General features: G+C 39.8%; 1 protein-coding gene across 1 annotated transcript in view; it reads right to left on the bottom strand.

Annotated features, from left to right (window-relative positions):
- Window positions 1-24,390, bottom strand: part of DSCAM (DS cell adhesion molecule) — a 373,478-nt gene that overhangs the window by 150,248 nt on the left and 198,840 nt on the right. Inside the window, exons 7-10 of the mRNA XM_054712828.1 lie at window positions 19,983-20,279; window positions 18,992-19,267; window positions 9,911-10,189; window positions 2,599-2,718 (exon numbers count right to left, since the gene is read on the bottom strand). Of these exons, the coding sequence (XP_054568803.1) occupies window positions 2,599-2,718; window positions 9,911-10,189; window positions 18,992-19,267; window positions 19,983-20,279 (972 nt within the window). The remainder of the gene's footprint in view (window positions 1-2,598; window positions 2,719-9,910; window positions 10,190-18,991; window positions 19,268-19,982; window positions 20,280-24,390) is intronic.

Here is a 24,390-nt window from a genome sequence, read left to right on the forward strand (position 1 = left end):
CGCTCTCCCTCCTCTCTGGGAATGTGGAAATGGCCACTGAGCCTTTTTAAAATTGTTTTCAGAGAGAAAGGGAGAGGGAGAGAGAGAAACATCAATAATGAGAGAGAATCATAGATTGGCTGCCTTCTACACGGCCCCCATATGGATCGAGCCCGTAATCTGGGCATGTGCCCTGACTGGGAATTGAACTGTGACCTCCTGGTTCATAAGTAGACACTCAACCATTGAGCAACACCAGCTCAGAGAGATATAACCAGTTTGGGTCCCTGGTGACTTAGAGGAGAAAACAAACTAGTCCCGAACTATCTACATCCAGACTCCTTGTGGTTTATTTCACTGAATTTAATCTTAACAAAGGCAAAAAGTAGGTAGATGTACTTATTGATGTATTAATATAAACTCTAGACATTAAAAAATCATATTTAACTCCCATATTTGTTGACAAGAAAAGACACTCTTAGCATATTGTTAACTGAAGAAAAAAGATTATAAGTCAGAAATATATGTCTGTCTATCTATCTATCTATCTATCTATCTATCTATGCCTGGGGAGAGGTCTGAAAGGCTAAGCAAAAAATGTTTGCAGTAGTCATCTTTGAATGATTTTATTTCAGGGAACTTAACTCTTTTAAAATTCAGTTGGTTGCCATTTATAATTTTTTTCTTTGATGATTTTATATGACACATGAAATCTAAAGATAATAGGCTACTGTAGCTTAATTTGCACATCAATAATGGGAAGGAATAAATGTATGTAATGTCTATGACAGACAAAGCATTATTTAACCTGTGAAAAATACTTTTGCAAAGAAATAAGACACAGAGATGTGTGCAAGTACATGAATAAGAAATTTCCCAAGGGGGAAACAGAAGTGGTCAGTTAACATAGAACAAAACACTTTCAATAGCATTAGTGATCTAAATATGCAATTAAAACAGAAAACTATTTCACTCATCACATTGTGAAGACAGAATAAAAAGATCTTATCTAATTGGCAAGAATGCAGGGACACCCACAACCTCATCCTGCTGGTGGGAGTGTAAATTACGCTAACATTTTCCAAAGGGTTCTGGGCCTGTACAGACCCAAATCTTGAATGTGCTCATGCTATTTTATTGCTAGGAATTTAGTGGGAGAAAGCAACCACACTTATACACATTGCATTAACCTACACAGATGCTCATTGCCGTGGTGTTTATAGTTCTGAGAAACTGGACACAACCTAAGGGAGGCAGGGAACATCCACAGTGGCAAACATTAGAAATAATTTTGAAGAAGAAAAGCATCATGGAAAATGTTCATAATAACATGCATGCACATCCATATAAACTAAATTCAATGTATGATGTTGATTTTTTCCCATGTAATGCACCATGGGGCTTCAAAATAAGAAGTCACGTGGGCAGACACTCTGAATAATAGGCTTGTATTTGTGAATAAACCACTTTTATATGGACAGTGGATGGGGCATGCTGCAGGGAGTAGCCTCAGAGGTTTTTATAAAAGAATTCAATTGATTTTCCCTGCAACCCAATGGTGTCTATGGTGTCCAGCACCTTCTGGGCTCCCTCTCTTCCTTTTTCCTGGAAGGAAATACACTAGAAGGGATTGTGGGAAGTGTGCCATTTGTTTATTTCATATTATTGTTATTTTCATAGTAAGAAAAATGCAACACTGTATTTTAAACAGAAACATCCAGAATACAAACCATGATTAAATAAACATAAATAAATACACTCATAACAATTAAACATATACAGTAGGTCCCAGATTGTTACAAAAAAGATTAAATTCACTTGTTTATCCAACTAGTATATATTCGACCCTCAACTACTATTTGATAAGTAAATTACTAAATGAGAACACAAAAACAACTTCCAGCATGTTCATACACGTAGTTAAAGAACCTTCCATGGGGAAGATGATAAGATAGACGTAAGTCATATTTACAGTGTCCAGAATGGTTTCCCCATTAGTTTACACCTTGCACATTTCTATTCATGCCTTGTTTACAGTGTTACCTTAGAAAGAAACTGCTGCTTTGCCTTTGAAGAGAAAGCATGCTTAGAAATGAAAGCTCAAAATAGACATTGGATGTGTTTGTTTTTGTATGTGATTTGTATAATCTAAGGTGACCAGTTAAATAAAACAATAAAAAACCTTATTTTCAACCTTCTAAAACCACTGAATCTCATATGTATAAATACTGGGGAAATAAAGCTCCAAAATGAGCAATTCTGATGATTTCTACTTGTACTTCCCCCTATAGGGGTTGCAGTGGTCTCCAAGCAGCATGGTTATGCAGTATCTGTAGGCAACGCAGAACTGTCCCAGGTGCTGAAATAAATTACAGGCGTAACCTGCTTCCCCATTCACGATCTTTTCCAGGTCGTGTTATACACGAATAGATACCGTCATGGTCTGAATAAAACACGGAGGCTGACTACTAGTGGTATGTGTGAAAGAAAGACAGACTTGGTGGAGCTGGGGACATATCTACTTACAGGAAACATCTTTGGAAGGACTACAAATTCTCATCTAATTCTTTGGAATGTGCATATGTATGACAGACAACATGCAAACAAGTAACTTCATACCTTTAGAGAATTTCCACACGATTGTGGGTACAGGATAACCCTCGGCTGAGCAATTGAGGATGACAGCCTTGCCATAAATCCCGTCCTGGTCTCGTGGCTGAACCACAAACTTGGGAGGAACTGAAAAGAGAGAAATGTCACCAGTAATTCTGACCAGACCACAACTCATTAAAGGTATGATTTTAAGAAATCCAACAATTTAGTGAACATTAAAACACAAAGAATGTTTTATATATATGGAAATTAAAAAAACAGCATTTGCAATTTGGGACAAATTAGGGACGCTATCTCACTGCAGGCAACTTTTCTTATTTATATCAATGAGCTTTTCAGATGGAGTTACTTTGCACTGGGGAGAACTAGAGTGTGGGAGTTGGGCTACACCAAGGGACTGTGACATTTTGTTTTTGATTTGTTTTGGAAGATCTTCAGGAATCTACTCCATGGAAAATAGAATCGGAACCACAATTTGAAGAAGAGATAAAACATATTTGCTCATCAAAGAGTAATTATCAAGATTAAGTATTCCTCTTGGTGTGAACTGCTCAAAGCATTTGATAATTACTCTTCCTGAAATAGGAGATGAAGGGAGAATGAAAAGGCATTCCCTAAAGGATAAAGAACAAAGCATATTACTGAACTTCTCTCAAAAATATGATGAAGACACATAGACCGTTATTCCTGATGTCAGCACCCTTCTGGGCCAAAGGGGGACTGTGGAGGCTAGTTGACGTGAGGTACCATGATGGCTTTATAGTATAGCAATTTAAGAAACAGATTAAAGCTATATAGTATAGCTATTTAAGAAGAAGATTAAAATTATATAGTATAGCTATTTAAGAAGCTTGAGTTTTGTGTGGTGTTGGAAAAATTCTATTTTTCTGCAAAACATCATTGAAAACATACCTGCCAAGGGAAAGGAGGCGCTTTGAGTTAAGGTATTGTGATTTTAAGAGCATTCAAGTCTTCTCTTAAGGAGAAGATATGGATTCTAATAGAATCTGCAGGTGTTAGAATCTTGGAATCTTTTCCAGCAGGGCAATGATGAATTATGGGATGGGCTTTCAAGGAGGCAGGATTATGTGAGAGGAAACGGATTATATTGTCTATATTACACACTTAGCAAATATGGGTGCTCTTCCTCTCTTTCTCACAACTCATTGGAAAGCTAACTTTGTGTGCCTGCAATTTTCAGAATTCTTCATTCTGAAACAGAAACATGAACCTGTATGTACATGTAGGTAGACAGGAGTTCCAGCCACCACATGAAATGACTGGGAGGAAGATCAGAGCCTAGGTTCACAAGGAGCTTAGAAGCACACTGAAATTAACTGAGCCATAGTGAAGGTCACTTTGGCCAAAAAATAACCAAGGAGGGGAGAAAAATATCAAATAAAAATGAGGCCATTAGGGTGAGCCCTAATCCAATCTGACTGGTGTTCTTATGAGAAGAGACAATTAGGACACACAGACAAAAACCAGGCATGTGCCCCCATGGAGAAAAGGCTGCCATTTGCAAATCAAGAACAGAGGACTCAGAAGAAACAAAACTTGCCAACACTTTAGGACTTCTAGCCTCCAGAATTGTGAGAAAATAAATGCCTGCTGTTTAAGATACCCAGTCTGTTGTATTTGGTTACGAGAGCCCTACCAAACTAATACAGTAGTCATCCTAATGGCTTGTTGTGGTTTTGATTTGCATTTCTGATGAGCACCTTTTTAGGTACTCATTGGACATCTGTGTGTCTTCTTTTGAGAAGTGTCTGCTCAAGTCATTTTCCATTAAAAAAAAAAAAGACACAAGAAGCAGCTGTCAATGGAACCCACCCCCGTGTTTCTGGAAGAGACAATGAAATGAAGGCAGGGAGTACGGAGCCAAAGGGTTAAATCTCTAAATCTGCTACTTCCTGTCAGATGATCTTGTGCAAGTTATCAAATGTCTTTTAACTTTAATTTTCTTATGTGTAAACGGGGACTAATGACATCACTCATCTTATAGGATTGGTGTGGGGATCAAATGAACTAAGATTATAAATGTTTTCAGAACAGTGACTGAGTCTTGCAGGGGTGCTGGTTAATTTAGGATATTTAGGTATGTGCAGCTTTAACATAACAAACACAGTTCCCAACTCACAAGTTAAATAAGTTACACAGTCAACGGATCTCTTCAATATTGCTTATCTGGAAGCAATTTTACTTCATTTAGATGATATTCTGAGTCAAGTATATTTAATAAAATGTAAATATATTTAAAATCAGGTGATCAGGGAGGACTACCTCACAGTGAATTTCTAGGAAAATGCTAGAGAATTTATAGAGCAAATTTTTCTAATAAAAATAATCCATCAACCTCAAGGATAAATTACAAAGTGTAAGACATCATGCCAGATTCTTCCTGCTGAGGTAGAAGGCAAATATGCAGTCATCTACATTCTATGATCTATTTGGCTCAAATTCTGCTAAGAGCAAGGAACCCCTTGTCAGATATGCAGGTAACTAATCTCTTGTATTTCCTCTGGAAGAATCTCTAATTATAATTGATCCATGACCACTCACATTAATTTGGTTTTAATCCAAAGGGATGTCACTTAAAAACTGATCAAAGAGGTTTGCATGGGAAATAACCATTGACATATTGTGAGTGTAAGGTAATTACAGATGGAAATTGCCCATAAAATTGAGAATTATCTTTCATATCCCTCTTTCATCTCTTATTATAGGTACTGATGATTCTTGGCAAATATATAATTTATCCTCAAATTCTGTGTATTTTCATTGCCATGCCCTAGTCATGACAGGTAGACAGGGTGCATGGTAAAGTGCCACAAACCTTCTGGCTATCTGGTTTCAGCACCCCTGGGCTGAACAGTTCCACACATTTAACCAGCCCTACTACGCAGGACCATGAGTCTCTCTTTGTTGTTTTAGGGCCTTCTCTGAAGTCTCAAATGCTTACTCACCTTCACTGATGCAACCCAGAAATGTGGGAGACAATCATACACCATTGAAGGACAGGATATGGGATAAATGCCCTGCCTTTCCATCCTGCAATCCTGTAGGACAATTCTAGGGCAAGTTCAATGCTTGTGCTTCTCAAACATTAGAGGGCATCAGAATCACCCAAAGAGCTGATTACAACACAAATTGATGAACCCCATCCCCAGAAAGTCTGAGTCAGTAGATCTGAGGTGGAATCCCAAGATTTGGCCTTTCTAATAAGCTCCCCCATGAAGCTGAGGCTGCCGGTCCAGAATCCATGCTTGGAGAACCACTGTTCTTTGTGATTCCTTGGAGGATTTCCACCCCCGCCCCCAAATGACCATCAGTTTCCCACAGCATCAACTAGCTTATTAAAACAACTTTTATTGACTTGTACTTCCTTTCTCATCTTATTTTCCATTTTCTCATTCTGGGATGCAGGAACTGCATATCAAGTATGAGATTTGCAGTTAATTCTGGACCTCACACTCTGCTTTCAGAGGAACTCAACCCAAGACAAGGCTGATAATGGTACTTATCTGGATTTCTGAAACAACCTCCAAGATGGTCTACCTGCCACCATTCTCACACAATGACCTGAAGGATCCTTCTAAGACCCAAATTGGATGGCAGTGACTTCCCTGTTTAAAATCATCAATGCATCTCATTGTTTCTTTTTCTTTTTTTTTTAATATATTTTTTATTGATTTTTTACAGAGAGGAAGAGAGAGGGATAGAGAGCTAGAAACATCGATGAGAGAGAAACATCGATCAGCTGCCTCCTGCACACCCCCCACTGGGGATGTGCCCGCAACCAAGGTACATGCCCTTGACCGGAATCGAACCTGGGACCCTTGAGTCCGCAGGCCGACACTATCCACTGAGCCAAACCGGCTTTGGCTCATTGTTTCTTGATACAATCCAGAACCTTACAATATTTTTAAGGCTTTTCATGAATTTGGTCCTTGGTCTCCAGCTTAGTCTCTTGATGTTCCCCTTTTGGCATATCAAAAAAAAAAAAGCTCTCTTCTTGCATTCCATCCTTCACTCATTGCATACATCTTTTCATTTGAATTCTTGAAGATGATAGCTGCCTTAAAACGTTGCCTGCTAATTCCAACATCTGTGTGTCCATTAGTCAATTTTTTTTAATTCCTTCCTTTTATTTATGGTTCACATTTTTTGTTTCATTACATCCTATCTAATAAAAGAGTAATATGCAAATTGACCATCACACCAAGACACAAGATGGCCACCCCCATGTGGTCAAAGATGGCTGCCCCCATGTGGACACAAGATGGCCACCACAAGATGGCCTGCAGGGGAGGGAAGTTGTAGGAAGTTAGGGGTGACCAGACCAGCAAAGGAGGGCAGTTGGGGGGGGGGGATCCAGGCCTGCAGGGGAGGGTAGTTGGGGGGACCAGGCCTGCAGGGGAGGGCAGTTTGGGAGGACCAGACCAGCAGGGGAGGGCAGTTTGGGGGGACCAGACTTGCAGGGGAGGGCAGTTGGGGGGGACCCAGGGCTGCAGGGGAGGGCAGTTGGGGGGGCCCAGGCCTGCAAGGGAGAGCAGTTGGGGGGGGATCAGGCCTGTAGGGGAGGGCAGTTGGGAGCCAACAGTCCTGGATTGTGAGAGGGATGTCCAACTGCCCTCCCCTGCTGGCCTGGTCCTCCCCAACTGGTCCAGTGGGATTGGGCCTAAACGGGCAGTCGGACATCCCTCAAGGGGTCCCAGATTGGAGAGGGTGCAGCTGGGCTGAGGTACAACCCCCCCCTCCCGTGCACAAATTTTGTGCACCGGGCCTCTAAGTATCTAATAAATGTGTGTAAGACATTGTGGATATTCTATGCTATTGAGAGTCTGGATTTTATTGTTTTATTTTTAAGAGTATTGAATGTCATTTATGCAGAAAGTTAATTTAATGGTGGAGAAGTTTTATCCTGGCAAGGCTCTCTTTTGGCTTTTTTATGGCTTGTCTAGAGTACCCCTTATTCCAGGACTAGATTAGCCCTATTCTTAGTATGTGGCCTCTGAGGTTTCAGCTAATTCCTCGTGAGTTCTGTACTCTGGTTAGTCAGCATTCCAATATTTTCCAGTACTGTGTAACCTTTGGGATCTTTATTTATCTCACATACTCTTGGTTTTTGTTCTCTGCTAGATTTCATGGAATCTCAGCATGTTCCTATGAAGTGTAGTAATCAGCTAAAGACTCAAAGGAAGCAGTATACAAATTTTTAGTAATTGATATTTGGACAGTTCCTTATTCTCCAGTACTCTGCCCAGCAAAATCCAGAGCCTCAATAGTTCTAAATTACTATTTCTATCTTCTCCACCCAGAAAGATCACTGTTATCCGCTGTCAGGGTTTAGAAAGTGCTCCAGGAAGAAATCTGGGGTGAATTTGGAGTTCAACTCATATACTTCCCTTCTCTCAATGATCACAGCTCTGTGCTGCTGTTCCACTCCCTGAAAATGGTTGCTTTATAATTTTTTTGTCCAGTTTTATAGTTGTTTTCAGTAGGAGAATATATACATTACCTATTACTCTCTGGTGGCCCCATTCAATAAATTTTTAAATTAGTGTTTCAAGTTAGTTGAGCCAAAATCTGCCTCCATGAAATTTCCAATCATTTCTGTTGCTTCTCTACCTTCTGAACCTCACACACATGCACACACACACACACACACACACACACACTATGCTTAATACTATACTGGTTTGAACAAATTCCACTGATACAAAGAATCCAATCCCAGTTTATTAATTCAAAGACTTTGATACTATAATTATTGTCTCTTTATCTTGCCACATATTTTTTTCTCTCTATTGACTCATTCCAATCAGCATGTAAGCTTCCTTTGTTCCATGTTCATCTCTAACTTTTCCACATTCTGCTGCCTGTCATAGCAACATACCTCTAAATATGAAAATAATTGCTTTTTCTTGAATTCCCACACATTCATTCATCCCCCTTTCTTAAGCCCTACTAATCAGGTATTTACTGCAGCCATGCCACTCTTCAAGGCCACAAAAAATATCCATCTTCCTAAACTCAATGACCAAGTATTGTTTTTTCCTCTTTCTTTCTCCTAGTGGGCTTTGATATATGACCTATATCAAAGCCCACTAGGGCTTTGATGACCTATCTTTCTTGATGCACTTCCTATTTTGTTTTCAAGAGCCCACAGTCCCTTGGATTTCTCCTATTTCACTGGTTGTTCTTTCTTCCTGTCTCCTTTGCTGATTCCTCCTCTTATTCTGGAACCTTAAACATTGGAATGCCTTGGGTCTAGACCCTCTGTTTCTCCCACATCATTGTTTCCCTTGTCATAATTGTTATTACTTGTGTCATCTCTACCTATGTGGAAGACAATTCCATTTACCTTACTAGGTAAAATACGTTCTTCATTATAAATTCCTCTTTCTCTCGTTTGCAGCATTCACTTAATAAACATGCTTTGTTTGCTTCACCTCCAATATATATTGTAAATTCAACTGCCATTACCACCTTCATTCAAGGCATGTTTTATCTTGCCTGAACCTCAGAAATAGTCTCTTATTTATTATCCTTGCATTCTGGACCAGTCCACTCATTGCTCAGCTACTAGTGTGACAATTAGAAAGATAAATCAGGCCATGCTACTGACCTGGTTAAAATCATCAATGATCTCTTTGCATTTAGAAAAAAATCTAGACATATTCCTTTTCTGATAATATCTTGAAACTTCATATTTCAGGCAGATAAAACCTTGGCTTGGAGTTTAGGGAAGCTCATAGTTGGTTTCATGCTTGTGTATTTTTTTAATGGGATGACAGCAAGTTCTATGAATTCTAGTTATACTATATAATAAAAGCCTAATATACTGAGTGTTCAGTTGACTGGTCAGCCATTCAACCAATCAAAGTGTAATATACTAATGATATGCTAAGGCTGCTCAACTACTCGCTATGATGTGCAGTAACCACAGGGGGCAGATGCTTTGACTGGTAAGTTAGCTTGCTGCTGGGGTCTGCCAATTGGGACTGAGCGAGACAGGCTGGACATGCCCTGGAGCCCTCCTGTGGTCCCTCCCCGGCTGGCCAACCTCCCACATCCCTCCCTGGCCCTGATCATGCACCGGTGGGGTCCCTCAGTCTGGCCTGTGCCCTCTCCTATTCCAGGACCCCTCAGGGGATGTCAGAGAGCCAGTTTCGGCCCGATCCCACAGGCCAAGCTGAGGGACCCCACTGATGCATGAATTCATTCATGGGGCCTCTAGTATATTCATACTATTTCAAACAAACACCATAATTTTGGCTGCTTAACCACCATACCTCCTATGTGTCCCACTCACCTCTCACTATTAGCTGGCTCTGGTGCTCCACGGCCGCTGCCTCATTCCGGGCTATGCAGGTGTAATTCCCATTATGCATGAGGGAGAGGTTGGAAATCCTTAAGGAGCTTGTGAAGTCGATGTTGTCAATGGTCACCCCAAGGCTTGCTGGGATTGGCCGGCCATCCTTCTGCCAGGTGATCGTGATAGGTAGGTCCCCTGAGACCACCACGCAAGGGATGAAGACCCGCTGTCCAATGGAGAATCTCGGAAACTCAAAGGGTTGGATAAAAGGTGGGACTGAAAGAAATGGGGGGAAAGTAATAGAGAAAATATGCTAATGAGTTGTGTAAATATTCGATAAGCTCTTTTCCTGTAAACCTTTAGCATGACATTGCGCATCATATTTTCAACTGCTGCAACACTCCTACTTACTATCTCATCTCTTCGTCTAAACCGGATGCTGAGAATGCAGGATACTGATGAGGGCTCATTCAGAAGCTGGGCTGACAAGCCAAAGGGAGCAAGAGACTAAGAATTGCGACACGCCCAGCAGTTGGGGAAGGTTTTGTGCTGGGGCCTTTAATAGTCAGCTTTTGTGCAATCAAAACAAAAATCATAGCACTTAATTAAGACTCTGAATCATACATTATATTTAATATGTTAAATGGAAAAAAAGATATAGCCAAACTATTTTAAAACATATTTACATCAAAAACCCACCAAAATAGTTAAACATTTTCATGATGAAAGGAAGAATTTAGTTAGAGAAGTTATTTTCTCAGAAAAATCTCAAAATCAGATTTGTAACTCGTTGCTTTGCTCCCAACATTAGATCAGGAAGCACATTAAAAAATACAGGTTAAACCTAGAGACCTAATTTTCAATCGTATCACTTCTCTCCCCACTACAAACGTTGTCTCCCTGGCTTCAGCCATGAATTGCAAGTCTGCAGTATAAATGCTCTAAAAAGTTTTGAAAGTCTCAAATCTCATATTTTACATAAGATATAAAAAATAGAGGCAAAAATGAAAACATGTAATTTAAAAGACTCTTATATGATTTTGGATATGCCAAATCGCCTTTTGAGACACATTGCTTACACTCTCTGGTTCATTACATCACCTTCTATGGCAAATTCTCTGAGTCTTGCTGACAGTGAGATCTTGTAGTATTACAGGAGCAGAAATTTCCAATGTGACCTGCAACAGGTTCTGACATAACCTTCCTACATGAAGTATGTACGTATCTGCTACATGTCACTTACCTCCAGGTCTGCTTATCTCATTCTCTGTAATGATGGGAGTTCCTTTCTCTATGACAGTGCAGAGCCACTGAATGCTGCCAAGTGTTAATTTAGACTCTTCTTGTTCTTTAATCAATTAAATGCTCTTGTTCTTAATAATGTATAACTCCTATTCTTTATGCACCTTTAATAAGAATGTTAAGTAAGGCTAATACCTTTCTGTGTTTGGACCCTCACAAATTAATCATATATTCTGTCTCATAGGAGGGAGAACAAATAAAAAGAAACACGGGTTGGGTGTTGGTCAGTAATTAGCAGTTGCTTTTTGATCCAATTTCTTTAATTACGATTCTATTTCTTCATGTGTAAACTGGTGATAATGAAACACAATTCATGAGCATGTTGGGGGAGGGCTTAATAGAATGTCAGCAGAGAGCCCAGGGGGGTAGATAGAAGCTGCTTAAGTAGTATCATCCTATCTTTCTTCTTCTTTACACTTTTTTCTCCTTTTTGGTCTACGACCCATAATTCGCTGGGAAAAAATCAAATCAATCACATGGGTGCTGAGACTCACTAAGGCTCTGTTTGTATTGCCATGCACCCTTTCTCAATTCCACATTTTGCCTCCTTTTTTCTAGTAGCAACTTAACTCATGGGGCACCACACAGTTCCCAGGTTGAGAGCTCTTGGTCCCAAATGCCCAAAAGGTCTGCCTCAAGACCAAGTCTTCTGAGTCACAGCCATGGATGTTTTGACCTTCCCAACCCATTTTCCCGTCTGCCTCCTTTTCTCCATGCTGTCCATCAAGCCCCTTTTCCCCATCCTTTAAGGAGTTTTCTTTTATTAACATCTTCCTTGCTTCATAAAGTTCCCAAAGATTGTATCTGCTAATTCAAATCCCATGGCTGGTCTCAGAAAGTTCAGTCTCAATTCCACACCCCTCGAAGGTGCCCACATGCCAACTGGATAAGCCCAGGACCTGCACGGGCTTCTAGCTCTGTGCTGTGCATTGAAATGCGAGCTGTACCCCACCAATTTCAGCCCTCAAATCCCTAGTTCAAAGTTCTCATGGTCTGAGTCCACAATGGTTGTCCCTGGATACTTTATACAAAACCACATCCTTTGACTTTCCCGAACCACTGGTATTTCAGGTTCCCTCTCTCAGCCTCTCCATAATCCAGATCAGAATTTCTGGACTCATCTTGGGTTTTTACCAAACCTTGCTTACCAAATCCACTCCTTCTTTTTTTAGCTCTCTCTCTCTCTCTCTCTCTCTCTTGCGCCCTTACTTAAAATAATCCTCTTTCTTTATCTTTAAAAAGCATTCTTTCAAAGTTCTTTGCCTCAATTTCTCCGCACTCCCACCCTGGCTTCCTACTGCAATATGAGTTACTTTTCTAAACCACCCAGCGGAATTGCACTGAAATCCCAAGATGTGTATTTGAGTCTTAAATATGTTACTGAGCAACTCTGAGTAGGTCTCCTGCTCTTTCTTATTCTGTTTCTCTAATTATGTTTTATCTACATTCCAGAGTCACCATGAGTATTAATTAAGGTCACACATATGAAAGTGTTTTGTAAATGATAAAGTTTAATATAAATATAAATAGAAGGTGACATTTTTGTCTAGCAGCCAATTAACTTTCCTGGCAGTGTTGGTCCCTAGCAATTAGAACACTCAATTAGTCACTGTTCCAGTTCAATGTGGCACCTAAAATGAGGAAGAAAATGCTTTGAAATGTGTTAAATACAACACTGTTTGTTAAGTTGAAGTGAAAGAAGGGATTTTAATTTCCATTTCTCTCTACATGTTAGAACACAGCAAAACTACGCTTCTGGTTAGTCAATTATTTCTGAACTACTTAAGTTTCAGGCATTATCAATAATAAACACATTATATCAATCTTTAAATTTTTTCAAATTTCCAAGTCATGAAATGAAAAAACAAAACAAACAAACAAAAAAACAACAAAGGGCCATGACTATGACCAAAAAAACCATGACTGAAATATACTATTGTTTCCAAATGACACACACACACACACACACACACACACACACACCTCTGTTCATGGTTAAAGACAAGCCCCTGGAGACAATATAAAAATTGTTTGGACTCACATTTGTAGCATTTTTGATGCAAACAAATGGGCCCACTTCCAAAGAATGTCAACCAAGGAGGCATCATATTTGCTCTTCCAAAAATCACTATGTAGTCTCACAGGAAGGTAACAGAACTGTATTTATATGAATAAAAAAAGAAAGACTGGTGCAGGGGCCTGATGTGGTGGGGGCCAAACATGGCGGGGATCTCCCTTTTCCGCATCCTGCACGGAAAGAGAGATGAACGAACCGGTTCTAAATGGAGGCGGCCAGGGATTGAGAAATATTAGAAATAAAGAGAGGAGAGATAGATTTGAAAGCTGGGAGCTGGGTGGATCTTTCTGTGCCTGGCTGAGGCCACAGAACAGATCCAGACTGCAAAGCTGAGGCTTTATTTATAATCAGGGACAAACAAGGCAATTAACAATGTTCTTGTAAGTTTCACTTGTTTTGGCAGCACTTGCTGCCCCTCCCACAGCCCACTAGCTACCCAGGAAAGATCTAGGGGTCAGTTACAGGATCAGGCTTAATTATGCTGGGAGGGGTCTGCCCTCCAAACGAACTAGTTTGTGACCCTGCCACAGGTCAGTCCGAGGCTTAACCCTATAACCGCTTCCTACAGACTGGCCCTAGCTGGTTTGGCTGAGTGGATAGAGCATCAGCCTGTGGACTGAAAGGTCCCAGGTTCGATTCCAGTCAAGAGCACATGCTCAGGTTGCGGGCTTGATCCCCAGTAGGGGACATGCAGGAGGCAGCCAATCAATGATTCTCTCTCATCATTGATATTTCTATCTCTCTTTCCCTCTCCCTTCCTCTCTGAAATCAATAAAAATATATTTTAAAAATCAATCAGTGAATGCATTGGAACAACAAATTGATGCCTCTCTCTCCCTCTGTCTCTCTAAAATCAATAATAATAATAATAAAAAGACTGTTTTTCAACCCTGACCCACAGGGAAAGTAAACACTCAGTCATTTCCTATAATTCAGTTGATCCCTTCTCTTTCCCCTTATCATAATTGAAAAGAGTAATGATTATTAATTTTTAAAAGCTTTGATTTTGTAATACTATCAACAATAAAAATATACAAAAAGCTTTAATTATTAATTTTTTAAAAATTGTGAGCACTGGTGTGTGATTTAATTTATATGTTTCATTTGAAATTTCAGTGTGCAGAAGTCAATTTGGTTATGGCCTTCTTAATGACATCTGAGTAAAGGCTAAAATTTTTAATAGTATGTGATTGTTACTACATATGTATTGAAAATGAGAGGTTATCCTAAACAAGAAATGCAAGTGGTATCTTAAATCAAATTACTCTCAATATCTTTGGTGAACATGACAAAAGAAAAATAAAAGGATGCCCTAAGCTGATTTATAAGAATCCAGAATTTATTATTTTTTATGTTTTATCTGGGAAGTCCTATATGGCTTAGACAGATTAAACCCTATGTACCTAGCCTACAATTTCCTCCTTCAATATGTACAGTTTCATTAGTCTACACACAAAAGAAGAAATTAAGGAAAAGTAAGGTAGGATATCTTGCAGTATTGCTACCTGACAATGATATTTAGTTTAGAAAATGTTCCTTGCCCAGCTAGTGTGGCTCAGTGGTTGCACATCAGCCCTTGAACTAGGAGGTCACAGTTCGATTCCCGGGATGTAGGAATGCTTATAGAAATCTATATTTCTCTCTCATCGATGTTTCTCTCTATCCCTTACTCTTCCTCTCTCTAAATTCAATAAAAAAAGACCCAGAGACAGGGAAGCATCGATCAGACTGTCAAACCTCAGAGGGAAGGTAGGGGAGAGTGGGGGTAAGGGAGAGAGATCAACCAAAGGACTGGTATGCTTGCATATAAGCCTAACCAGTGGTCACAGACAACAGGTGGGTGGGGGCATGCGTGGGGAGGAGTTTGGGATGGGAATGGGGTATGAGGACAAATATGTGATACCTTAATCAATAAAGAAATTTTAAAAAAAGCTTTTCTAATCAAAGTTTTGTTAGTGTGTGACATTCTCGTAAGATGGAGCCACGGAGTGATGCAATGTGTCACCTGGAGGCTATTCTTAGAGATGGCAGGGGTGGCTCTTGCTTTGTTGACTTGGTGGTTGTAAGCTTATGGAGATCTTTGGTTTCACTACCGTCTGGCATCTGGAGGGAGTTCTGCTCTCTTTGTCTGTCTGATCTGTTTGCCACACCTGTCATCCTCCTGCCATCTGGCCCCCTCCCAACCCTGCCTATCAGTAGTCTTTGCTGGGCTTCTATTGCCTAATATGGCTCTTATCTCTGGGGTTGGTTCCTTTGAGGGAGAATGTGTCACCATTGGGTACAATATATTTTCTGAGGTACTGACCTGCTCAGGGCCTTTCTTTACTGAGCACATTTTAATACGTGAACACACACATTCTTGAAGTAGTTATCAGGCCTGTTCATATTTTAATTCACTCTTTTAACATCTGTTGTTTTCATTTTCCTCCTTCTCTTGTAACTCAAGCTTGTCCATGGTGTAAAGGTGTGGTGGAGGCAGGCAGCTTATCCAGGAACCTCACAGCTCTGCCACCGTGATTGGTCCAGGAAGGGCTTGGATCTACAGAGAGCCAACCAGAGGCCTGCCCTAAAATTTGCTTATGTGAACTGGTCGGACATGTGGGTCCAGAGACAGCCAGGACCAATTCACCTGCCATACATGGAGAAGCTGCTCTGAATGAACTAAGCCCAGGTGCTGAGGGAAACACACCAAAGACGCAGAGAAGGTTCCGATGGTAATTCAGGGTCTGGACCAGGTCTCCCTGAGGCCTACACTATCTCAGGCCTTCCCAAAGATTGGCTGAATATGCCCTTGAAGCTCCGTCCATATCTCCCCAACACACTGTTGTAAATGCTGTGAAGCTAGTTTGATTCAGCTTCCCGTACTTTGCAATCAGGAAGGCCGTGGTCAATACATTGATTTGTCTCATTTACAAAATTTAAAGAGACAGACTTAAATTTCAAGTTGCCCTTGCTTGAATTTTTGTCAGACATCATCTTCAGATATTTGGTGAATCGGTTTTAATGTGAATCTAACTAAGAAAGTTATAAGTGTGTTTATATGAAGTTAAAATCTGGAGTGAAGTTTACGAAGTCCCTTGGTGATCACACCTCAACCTGTGGCCTCACACATGATCTGTAACTTTACACATGATCTATTCCTGATGTCTCCAAATCTACAGCCCAGACTCCTAAATTTCACTTCCTCCTATATTCAGGTTCCTACTTAATGGATCGCTTGTTTGTCTAATGTATATTTCAACTTCGACACATCAACCTCCCGACTTCTACTTTCTTCCTTTAAACTTCTTCACTGCATCTCTGTTGATGGCAGCTCTGTTCTTTCTACTGCTCAGGTCAAAATTTTGGGGTTATCCTTACATAATTTTTTCTCTCATGCCCACATCCAATCCATTAGGAAATCTGATTGAATAGATCTTAAAAATATGTCCATCTGCCTTCTACTTGCCACCTCTACTTCTCTCTTCCAGGTCCAAGCCTCCTCACCGTTCACCTGGATTAACTTTCTAACAGGCCAGCTTGCTTGTCCCTTCTTTCCTGTTGGTGTAATTCTCAGCACAGGACCTAGGTCAGGCCACATGACTTCTATTTAAAATCATCTGATAAATCTCCCCATCTCACTGAGAGGAAAAGCTCAAGTCCTTATAGCCCAAGCCTGGGGTACTAGTTGCACAGGAAATGACCCTGCTCATTCTAACCTCATCTCCTGTTAATTCCGCCCCCCGACCCCGGTCCAGCCTCACTAGCCTCCCTGCTATTTCTCAAGCTTTCCAGGCACATTTCTGACTGTTTTGTTCTATCTGTTCCCTCTGTCTAGAATGTTCTTTCCCTAGATATCTGTGTGGCTATCTTGAACTCCTTTACATCCTTTCTTAAATCTCCCCTTCTCAAAGAAGTCTTCCCTGACCACCTTGTTAAATACTGCAAATCTCAAGTCCCAAAACTGTTCCCCTCACCAGCCATTTCTCACCAGATAACTATAAGGAAAGACTGTATTAAATGACCTAATTCTTTATTTTGCAATCCTTGCAAAGGAGCCGCAAATGGATATCCTGCATATTATATGCCTAAAAGAAAAAAAATCTTGAAAAAAACACACCATTTGATTAAACTATTTTCTAAAATCATAGATGCAATTGGTCCTAAGAGCCAATAAATTCTCATTTGGGGCATAAGCTAGTCTGAGTTGGTTTCTGTCACTTAAAATCAAAAGGATCAAGATTAATACATCAATTTATGCTGGCCTGGAAAATTTGAAGAATATAAGTTAATTATTCAAATGGCCTTTGTTTGAGTTTATGTCCTCTAAAATACTAAAATTAAAATATTTATGTCTATCCAATGGCCATACTTCTGGCAATTTTTCTGAAAGAACTAATCTTAAAAGCAGATAAAGGCTAATGCATAAAAAAGTTTGATAGGTCATTCTGAATGGCTAAATATCAGAAATAAACTAAATATTTAGCACTGGAATACATATTTTCAAAAATACAAATGGAGATCCCTTTGGGGGTTTCCAAGAAGACAACCATTTTCAGAATAATACTAAGACACATTATTTGCCTTTCTCACTGTGTTGACATTTGCACAGATGTGCAAAAGTAATGGGGGTAAGACTGCTAGGGCCTTAGCACAAATCACAGCAGGGACACCAAAATATGTGAGTAGTCATGTATTGTTTACTACCACACACTCCCAGCTGTATTTTTAAACTAATTTCATTTAAGGACACTTGAAACAAACAAAAAAATAATTTTAATAAATCTTGTCCCTTGAATTCATGTCATTTATAATGTCCTCTGTTCTGTGTTAACAAAATGAAAATAATGCATAAGGCATGTCTGCTGCCTCCTGAGTGGGAAACCAAGTACTTGTGCACTTGTTTGAGTTACAAGCTCAACTAGCCACTTTTTATTTGATGAAATTCCATCTGTTCTTTAAAGAATGGCTACCTAAAAATTATAGTTATTCAGGCTTGTATAATTGGCAGTCATTTTTCTGTAAAAAAGAGAAAAAATGAGTTTGTTGCTCTTATGATGATTATAACTGATTGTGTTTGTAGCAAATAATAAAATTCAAACTTTCAAGCAAAAAAAAAAAAAGAATTTTGCTGCAGCTGGAATCTAAAATAACTCGCTTTTAGGAGTTTTTAGAAAAAGAAAAATGTTTTAAAATTATCTGTCAGACAACTAGATAACCAGGGCAATGCTGTGTTTTGTTTTTCTCTAGGGTAATATTAAGAACACATGTCTGGAACACCAAGCCAGAAGTTCACATAAAAGGAAAGCTATATGGACCACAGATCTTCTGAAGAAGTTATAGTAAAGAAAACAAAACAAAACAAAACAAAACAAAACAAAGTAAAATAGACCTGGCTGAGTAGTTCAGTTGGTCAGAGCATTGTCATGATGCGGGCTTGATCTCCCATCAAGAGCACATACAAGAACAACCAATGAATACATAGGTAAGTGGAACAACAAAACTCTCTCTCTCTCTCAAATCAATAAATAAAAATTTAAAAAAATTTAAAATACCACACAGGACACCTAATGCAATCTATTGTCCCTCAGTCTTTATAACTGAGGAATATAACTGTCTTATTCTAAATATGCAGATTATTAGAACCCACTCCTAATTGTTGAAATGGCTGTGCTAAGTGAAGGTGAGCTGGGTGGGGACAGAGAGGGGACCAACCTTACCTTTGACTGTCACGTGGACACTCTGGCTGGTGGAGAGTTGTGGTTGCACCAGCACGTTGCACGTGTACTCGCCCTCATCAACGTCCTTCTGCACATCCGAGAGTTTCAGAGTCCCATTGTTCTCAAACGCCACTTGGCGATGGTTAAAAGGAAGCAGATTAGAGTTCTTATACCACTTGATGGAGTAATACGGATAGCCAATCACACGACAGTGAATGTATGTGTCCCGACCCGCTATTGCTGTGATGTTTTTCATTGGTCGAATACTTGCAGGCCCTGGAGAGACACAAAGAAACTCTTGAAAATAATTGAAGGGTACATCTTACGTGTGGATACAGGTACACTTTTCCTTGAGTTAAAAATGTAGGTTATTTTCATGTAAGGACATCTTTTTCAATTAATTTTCCTGCATTTGTCATTTTCTCTAAGATGGTTTCATTTCCTTTTAATTTCATTACTTTCAAATGAACTGAATGAGTGTTAAATGCTTTAACTATCAACTACTTCTATGAAAGTGTTTTGAGTTATATGACAGAAGGCAATTTAAACAATAAAAACTAGTCTGCACTGATCAAGCATGCTCCTTCTGCGACTCAATGGCTTAACTCTCTCTACAGATTATGAAGATGGAGGCTATGCCATGTTGCACCATGAATGTAAGTTAATGCCATGTCCATGAAGGTTTACCATGAGTGTCGTAGAACAGGAGAAGAGGAGGAAGGTGAGCATGCAGAGCAAAAAACAGGAAAGGACAGATCAAGTGGACACGTCGAAGAGTAAAACAGGAGAACAGGTGACTAAAGAAACCGAAATGCTATTTCCAACATTATCTGGGCCAGGGCCATTCCTGAGCAGGAAGGAAAGAGTAGGAGATGGGAAGGGCCAGCTACTCCGTTTCAGCATTCCAGGACCCAGCTTGGCGCATGCAGAGACCTTCTTCTCCACTACCATGACTTATATGTGTTTTTTGAGGAGCTGATTTGACAAGCACCTCTTACGTTTATTCGCGCCTGGTACAGGACGACGCCGGCCGAGTTGTTGGCAGTGCAGCGGTAGACTCCCCCGTCTCGGACCTGAGAGCTGGAGATGTTCAGGTAGCTGACCACGTTCCCCTCCGACGTGATCATCTGGCTGATGCGGTGACTGCTCCCCTTGAGAATTGGGTCATCGTCTAGGGTCCATGTGATCGTGGGCAGCGGCGTGCCCTTCACGTTGCACATGAGGGAGACGGGTTCTGCTGGACTCACCACTTTCTCGCTAAAGGCAGAAATAATTTTGGGAGTTCCATCTGCAGGAAGACAAATCATGGAAGCAAGTGGCACATATCGATAATGAAGCAACTTCCAAGTACGACTATTTAATGATTGGGAAGTAGAGGTTATTAACACTACAAAAACCTCCGGTTTTATGGATAAAACTAGATTCCAATCAGAACTAGAGTTCATTTTCAAAACAGGTCAGCACAGCATTAGCAAGCTTTAATAAATCGCTTATATATTTCCTAACTTTCATAAGAAGAGTGATGATACAACCTAGATATTCATGTTAAACAATGTCAGCTCCCTTGAAGTCTACAATTCAAAACTGGATGTCTCCACCCAAAGCTATAAGCATAGAGGAAACCCATATCCCCAAACCCTCACTGTAGCTTCCCACTTCTGCCCAGTTAATTAGGGATAGCTCAACAGAAATTAGAGGAATAAGAGAGAGAGAGAGAGAGAGAGAGAGAGAGAGAGAGAGAGAGAGAGAGAGAGAGAGAGAGAGACTGGTGATCTCATCTTCATTTTCTCATAAGAAATAATCTTTTATAGTTTTAATGACAAATGATAAGTGCACATAAATTTCCATGAAGGCTCTGTTAATGGGTAGAAACTAAATAAAGTCGGACCCTTCTGGCATCTATTAAATATCTCTGTAAGTATCTTAAGTGAGCTGTCCATATAATTTATCATCTGGCCTGGGATACTTTTGAGAATATAATGGGTATTATGGACAATTATGCTAGGACAGTGGTCGGCAAACTCATTAGTCAACAGAGCCAAATATCAACAGTACAACGATTGAAATTTCTTTTGACAGCCACATTTTTTAAACTTAAACTTCTTCTAATGCCACTTCTTCAAAATAGACTCTCCCAGGCCGTGGTATTTTGTGGAAGAGCCACACTCAAGGGGCCTAAAGAGCCGCATGTGGCTCGCGAGCCGCAGTTTGCCGACCACGGTGCTAGGAGAACAGGCACAACCCAAGACTGTCCCCAATAAACTAGGAGCTGAACCCTAGGGAAGTTTCCAAGGGAATATCCCACATTTTCAACGAAGACTCAATTTTCATGTTCCATTATTTTTCTATCACATACAAGGACTAATTACCTCACATTATATTATTATATGGTAGTAATCACAGATGCCTGTTAATTTTTTATATGGCGCTCCATGGAAAAAGAGAGAGATACATGCATATTAAAGAGAAATGTATGAGTCAAAAGTTGCCAGGAGGCGTGCCAGCCTCAGGCACATAAATCAACATGGGGACACTATTTTTCTAGGCAGAAGTAGGTCACTTGGACATAATTGTGACCACACACATGAAACAGGATTTCTGAGTCTAGTAATAAACCTTGCTGGAGGAAATATTTTTTTAAAAAATTGTGTTCATTTTAAGGGTTCACCTATAATGGACGATGATCATTAACAAACATTATTTTTTAATTTCTATTTTAAAAGTTACATCTATTAATGATTAAAAGAATATAAGCAAAACAAATGTGGGAAACAAAACTGGAGATAGTTTTAAATTCCGTCACAGAAAAAGAACTGTTAACATTTTCAACAACCCCAGAAGAAAGAGGTACCCAACACCCAAACCTTGTAGCCTACTTCTGTGGCCAGCTGGGCCAGCTGTGTAGGGTTCAGGGTTCTTTTTGGGGGGGCCGTACCAGGTGCCTCCCTATGGCCCTCTACCATCTTTTCATTTGCAAATTCCTGATTCTCAACTTCATTCCACTTCATGTCTTGGGTGGCTGGAAAAGGCCTTTGAGGATCTGGGCCTTTCCCAGATGTATTCATACATAGCATATTTCAGTGTCCTTGGATTGCAAACTTCTTACTTTCACTGTGAAAGGTGAAAACCAGAATTTCCGGATATTAAAATGAAGAGCCTGGGAACAGTGCAGACACTGCCCCAACATGCTCTGCACTTAACTGACAGAGAAGTTAGACGTCATTCTGTTTGTTATTCTCCCTACACAACCAGCCCTCGGGAGCGTTGACATTATCTTATTGACCTTCCAATTCAATGGATGTTTTTAGGATGTATTTAGCTGAAAATGTCTTTGCAGGGACTATAAAATGCTTTATTTCTCTTGGATGTTCAGCTACTTTATTCTGATGTGCCTGCATGGGATTTTCTTTGTATTTGTTCTTCTTGGGGTTTGCTAAGTTTCTTAGATCTGTAATGTTATTTTTTACACCAGATTTCTGGAAATGATGGCCATTATTTCTTCAAATATATTCTTCCTCGTTCTCTGACTCCTATTTTTCGGTGCCTATAATTATATATGTCCCACATGTCACTGAGGCGCTGCGAATTTCATTTGGAGTCCTCTTTTTCTATGTGCATCAGATTAGCTAATTAATTTTACTCTATCGCTAATTCCACTCATCCTTACTTCTTGCTTCTGCAATTTTCCATTAAAGCCAACACAGTGAATTTTTTCATTCCTCTTTTGTTTCATTTTATAGTTTCCATTTCTCTGCTGCTCTTTCCCATATGTCCATTCATTATGCTCTAATTTTCCTTTAAGTTATGGAACATATTTTAAATGGCTTTGAAGTACTGGTTTGCTAATTCTAATACCTGGATCTTCTCAGGGTCTGTTTCTATTCCCTACTTTGTCTTTTGACCTCTGGCCCCAGTATCCTATTTTTTATTTGTTTGTTTGCTTTGGACATCCAGTTATTTTTACGATATACTTGGATTCTTCTTCAAATTTTTGCAGTTCAGGTGTCAACCAAGTTCTTCAAGGAAGTTTATTTTCATATTTTAAGACTCACTACTGCTATTTCCTCCTTCTTGGACTCTCCACTCACCTCCCTCAATTTGAAGGTGATTCAACAGCTCAGACCTCTGTCCTTCTATACCTCAATCCCACAAGACCGGTGAATATCTTCAGGGGAAATGTGGTATCAACGTAGATATCACTTAATCTTTTCACTTCTTTTGAGGGCCAAATCCTTTCCACCTACCTTTAGATATATCTTTAGTGTCTGCATATAGTTTTGCTTGTCCCAAAGTTCATAATTTTTATCCTCTTACAGGTTAGTTAGTCTGATACATGCTATTCTATCATTTCCAGAAATAAGACCTGTTCTCATTCTTTTTTTTTTGTTATTCCATTTTTCCAGTTATTCTGGTTTAAATCTTGGCTGTATAAGTAGATTCCAGTTATGTTAGATTTCCATGACAGTTTCGTTGGCCTCATAGAAAACCCTCTCTAAGTCTGAATTACATCCATGGCCATTCTTAGTTCTGGGTATTGTGAGTTTATACATTTATGTGAATCCACAGCTATTTCATTGATAATAACAGGAGTTTATATCTGAGGATACTAGTTAGACGCTGTTTTAAGGCAGACACTGGCTATGCGCTTGTGGCTCCCTCTCTCTCTCCTTCTCTGCATTAGCACTGCCATCTCTCAGAAGAGAAAAAACAACATGACGCTCCTGGCCCTGAATGGAAGCTGACACGCGGCACATACACCCGTGAGGATGCTCCGTGTGCTCCTCTCTCCCTTCTTATTCGAGTGACAGGCTTTTTGGAGATGAAAGCCGACATTAATTTCCCAGTGAGACCTGAGTGTCTTTGAAATCTTTCTGGCTGTCACTCTGTGATAACCTGAACCCTTTCGACATCATTATGGATTATCAATATGCTCTTTGGGTTTTCTTAGACTCGCGGAGGGTTGCCACGGTAACTAGGCCTCCAAAGGTAACTGCTGCCTTTTCTACAAAGAATCTAAAAATAGCGGCTATGTAAGAACCGCAGTGCATCATCATTAACCATCCAGCTCTGTGCACACTGATTGCTTTCTGCGCTTAATTATTCTGTGGAACACAGTGTCAGGCATTTCACATGAGTAGTGTGCCTTCAGCTCGTTTCATCTCTGCTTTAAACATCTCCTTGTCCGCAAGTAAATGCTTAAATCAAAATAAGAATGTCATTCTAAGCCTATTTCTTCTTACAAACTGACTAAGGTTAAAAAAGAAATGATAGAAATACTCTGTTAGCCCCAAGACAATATTTAAACTTATTTTCATACATAAATTTTTTTTCTCCCTTTAAGATACATGAAAGTCATGTAGTTATTTTATTAATTGATAACAGATAAGTTTTAAATGATA

This window comes from Eptesicus fuscus, chromosome 3, assembly GCF_027574615.1.
Source record: "Eptesicus fuscus isolate TK198812 chromosome 3, DD_ASM_mEF_20220401, whole genome shotgun sequence".
Taxonomy (NCBI): domain Eukaryota; kingdom Metazoa; phylum Chordata; class Mammalia; order Chiroptera; family Vespertilionidae; genus Eptesicus; species Eptesicus fuscus.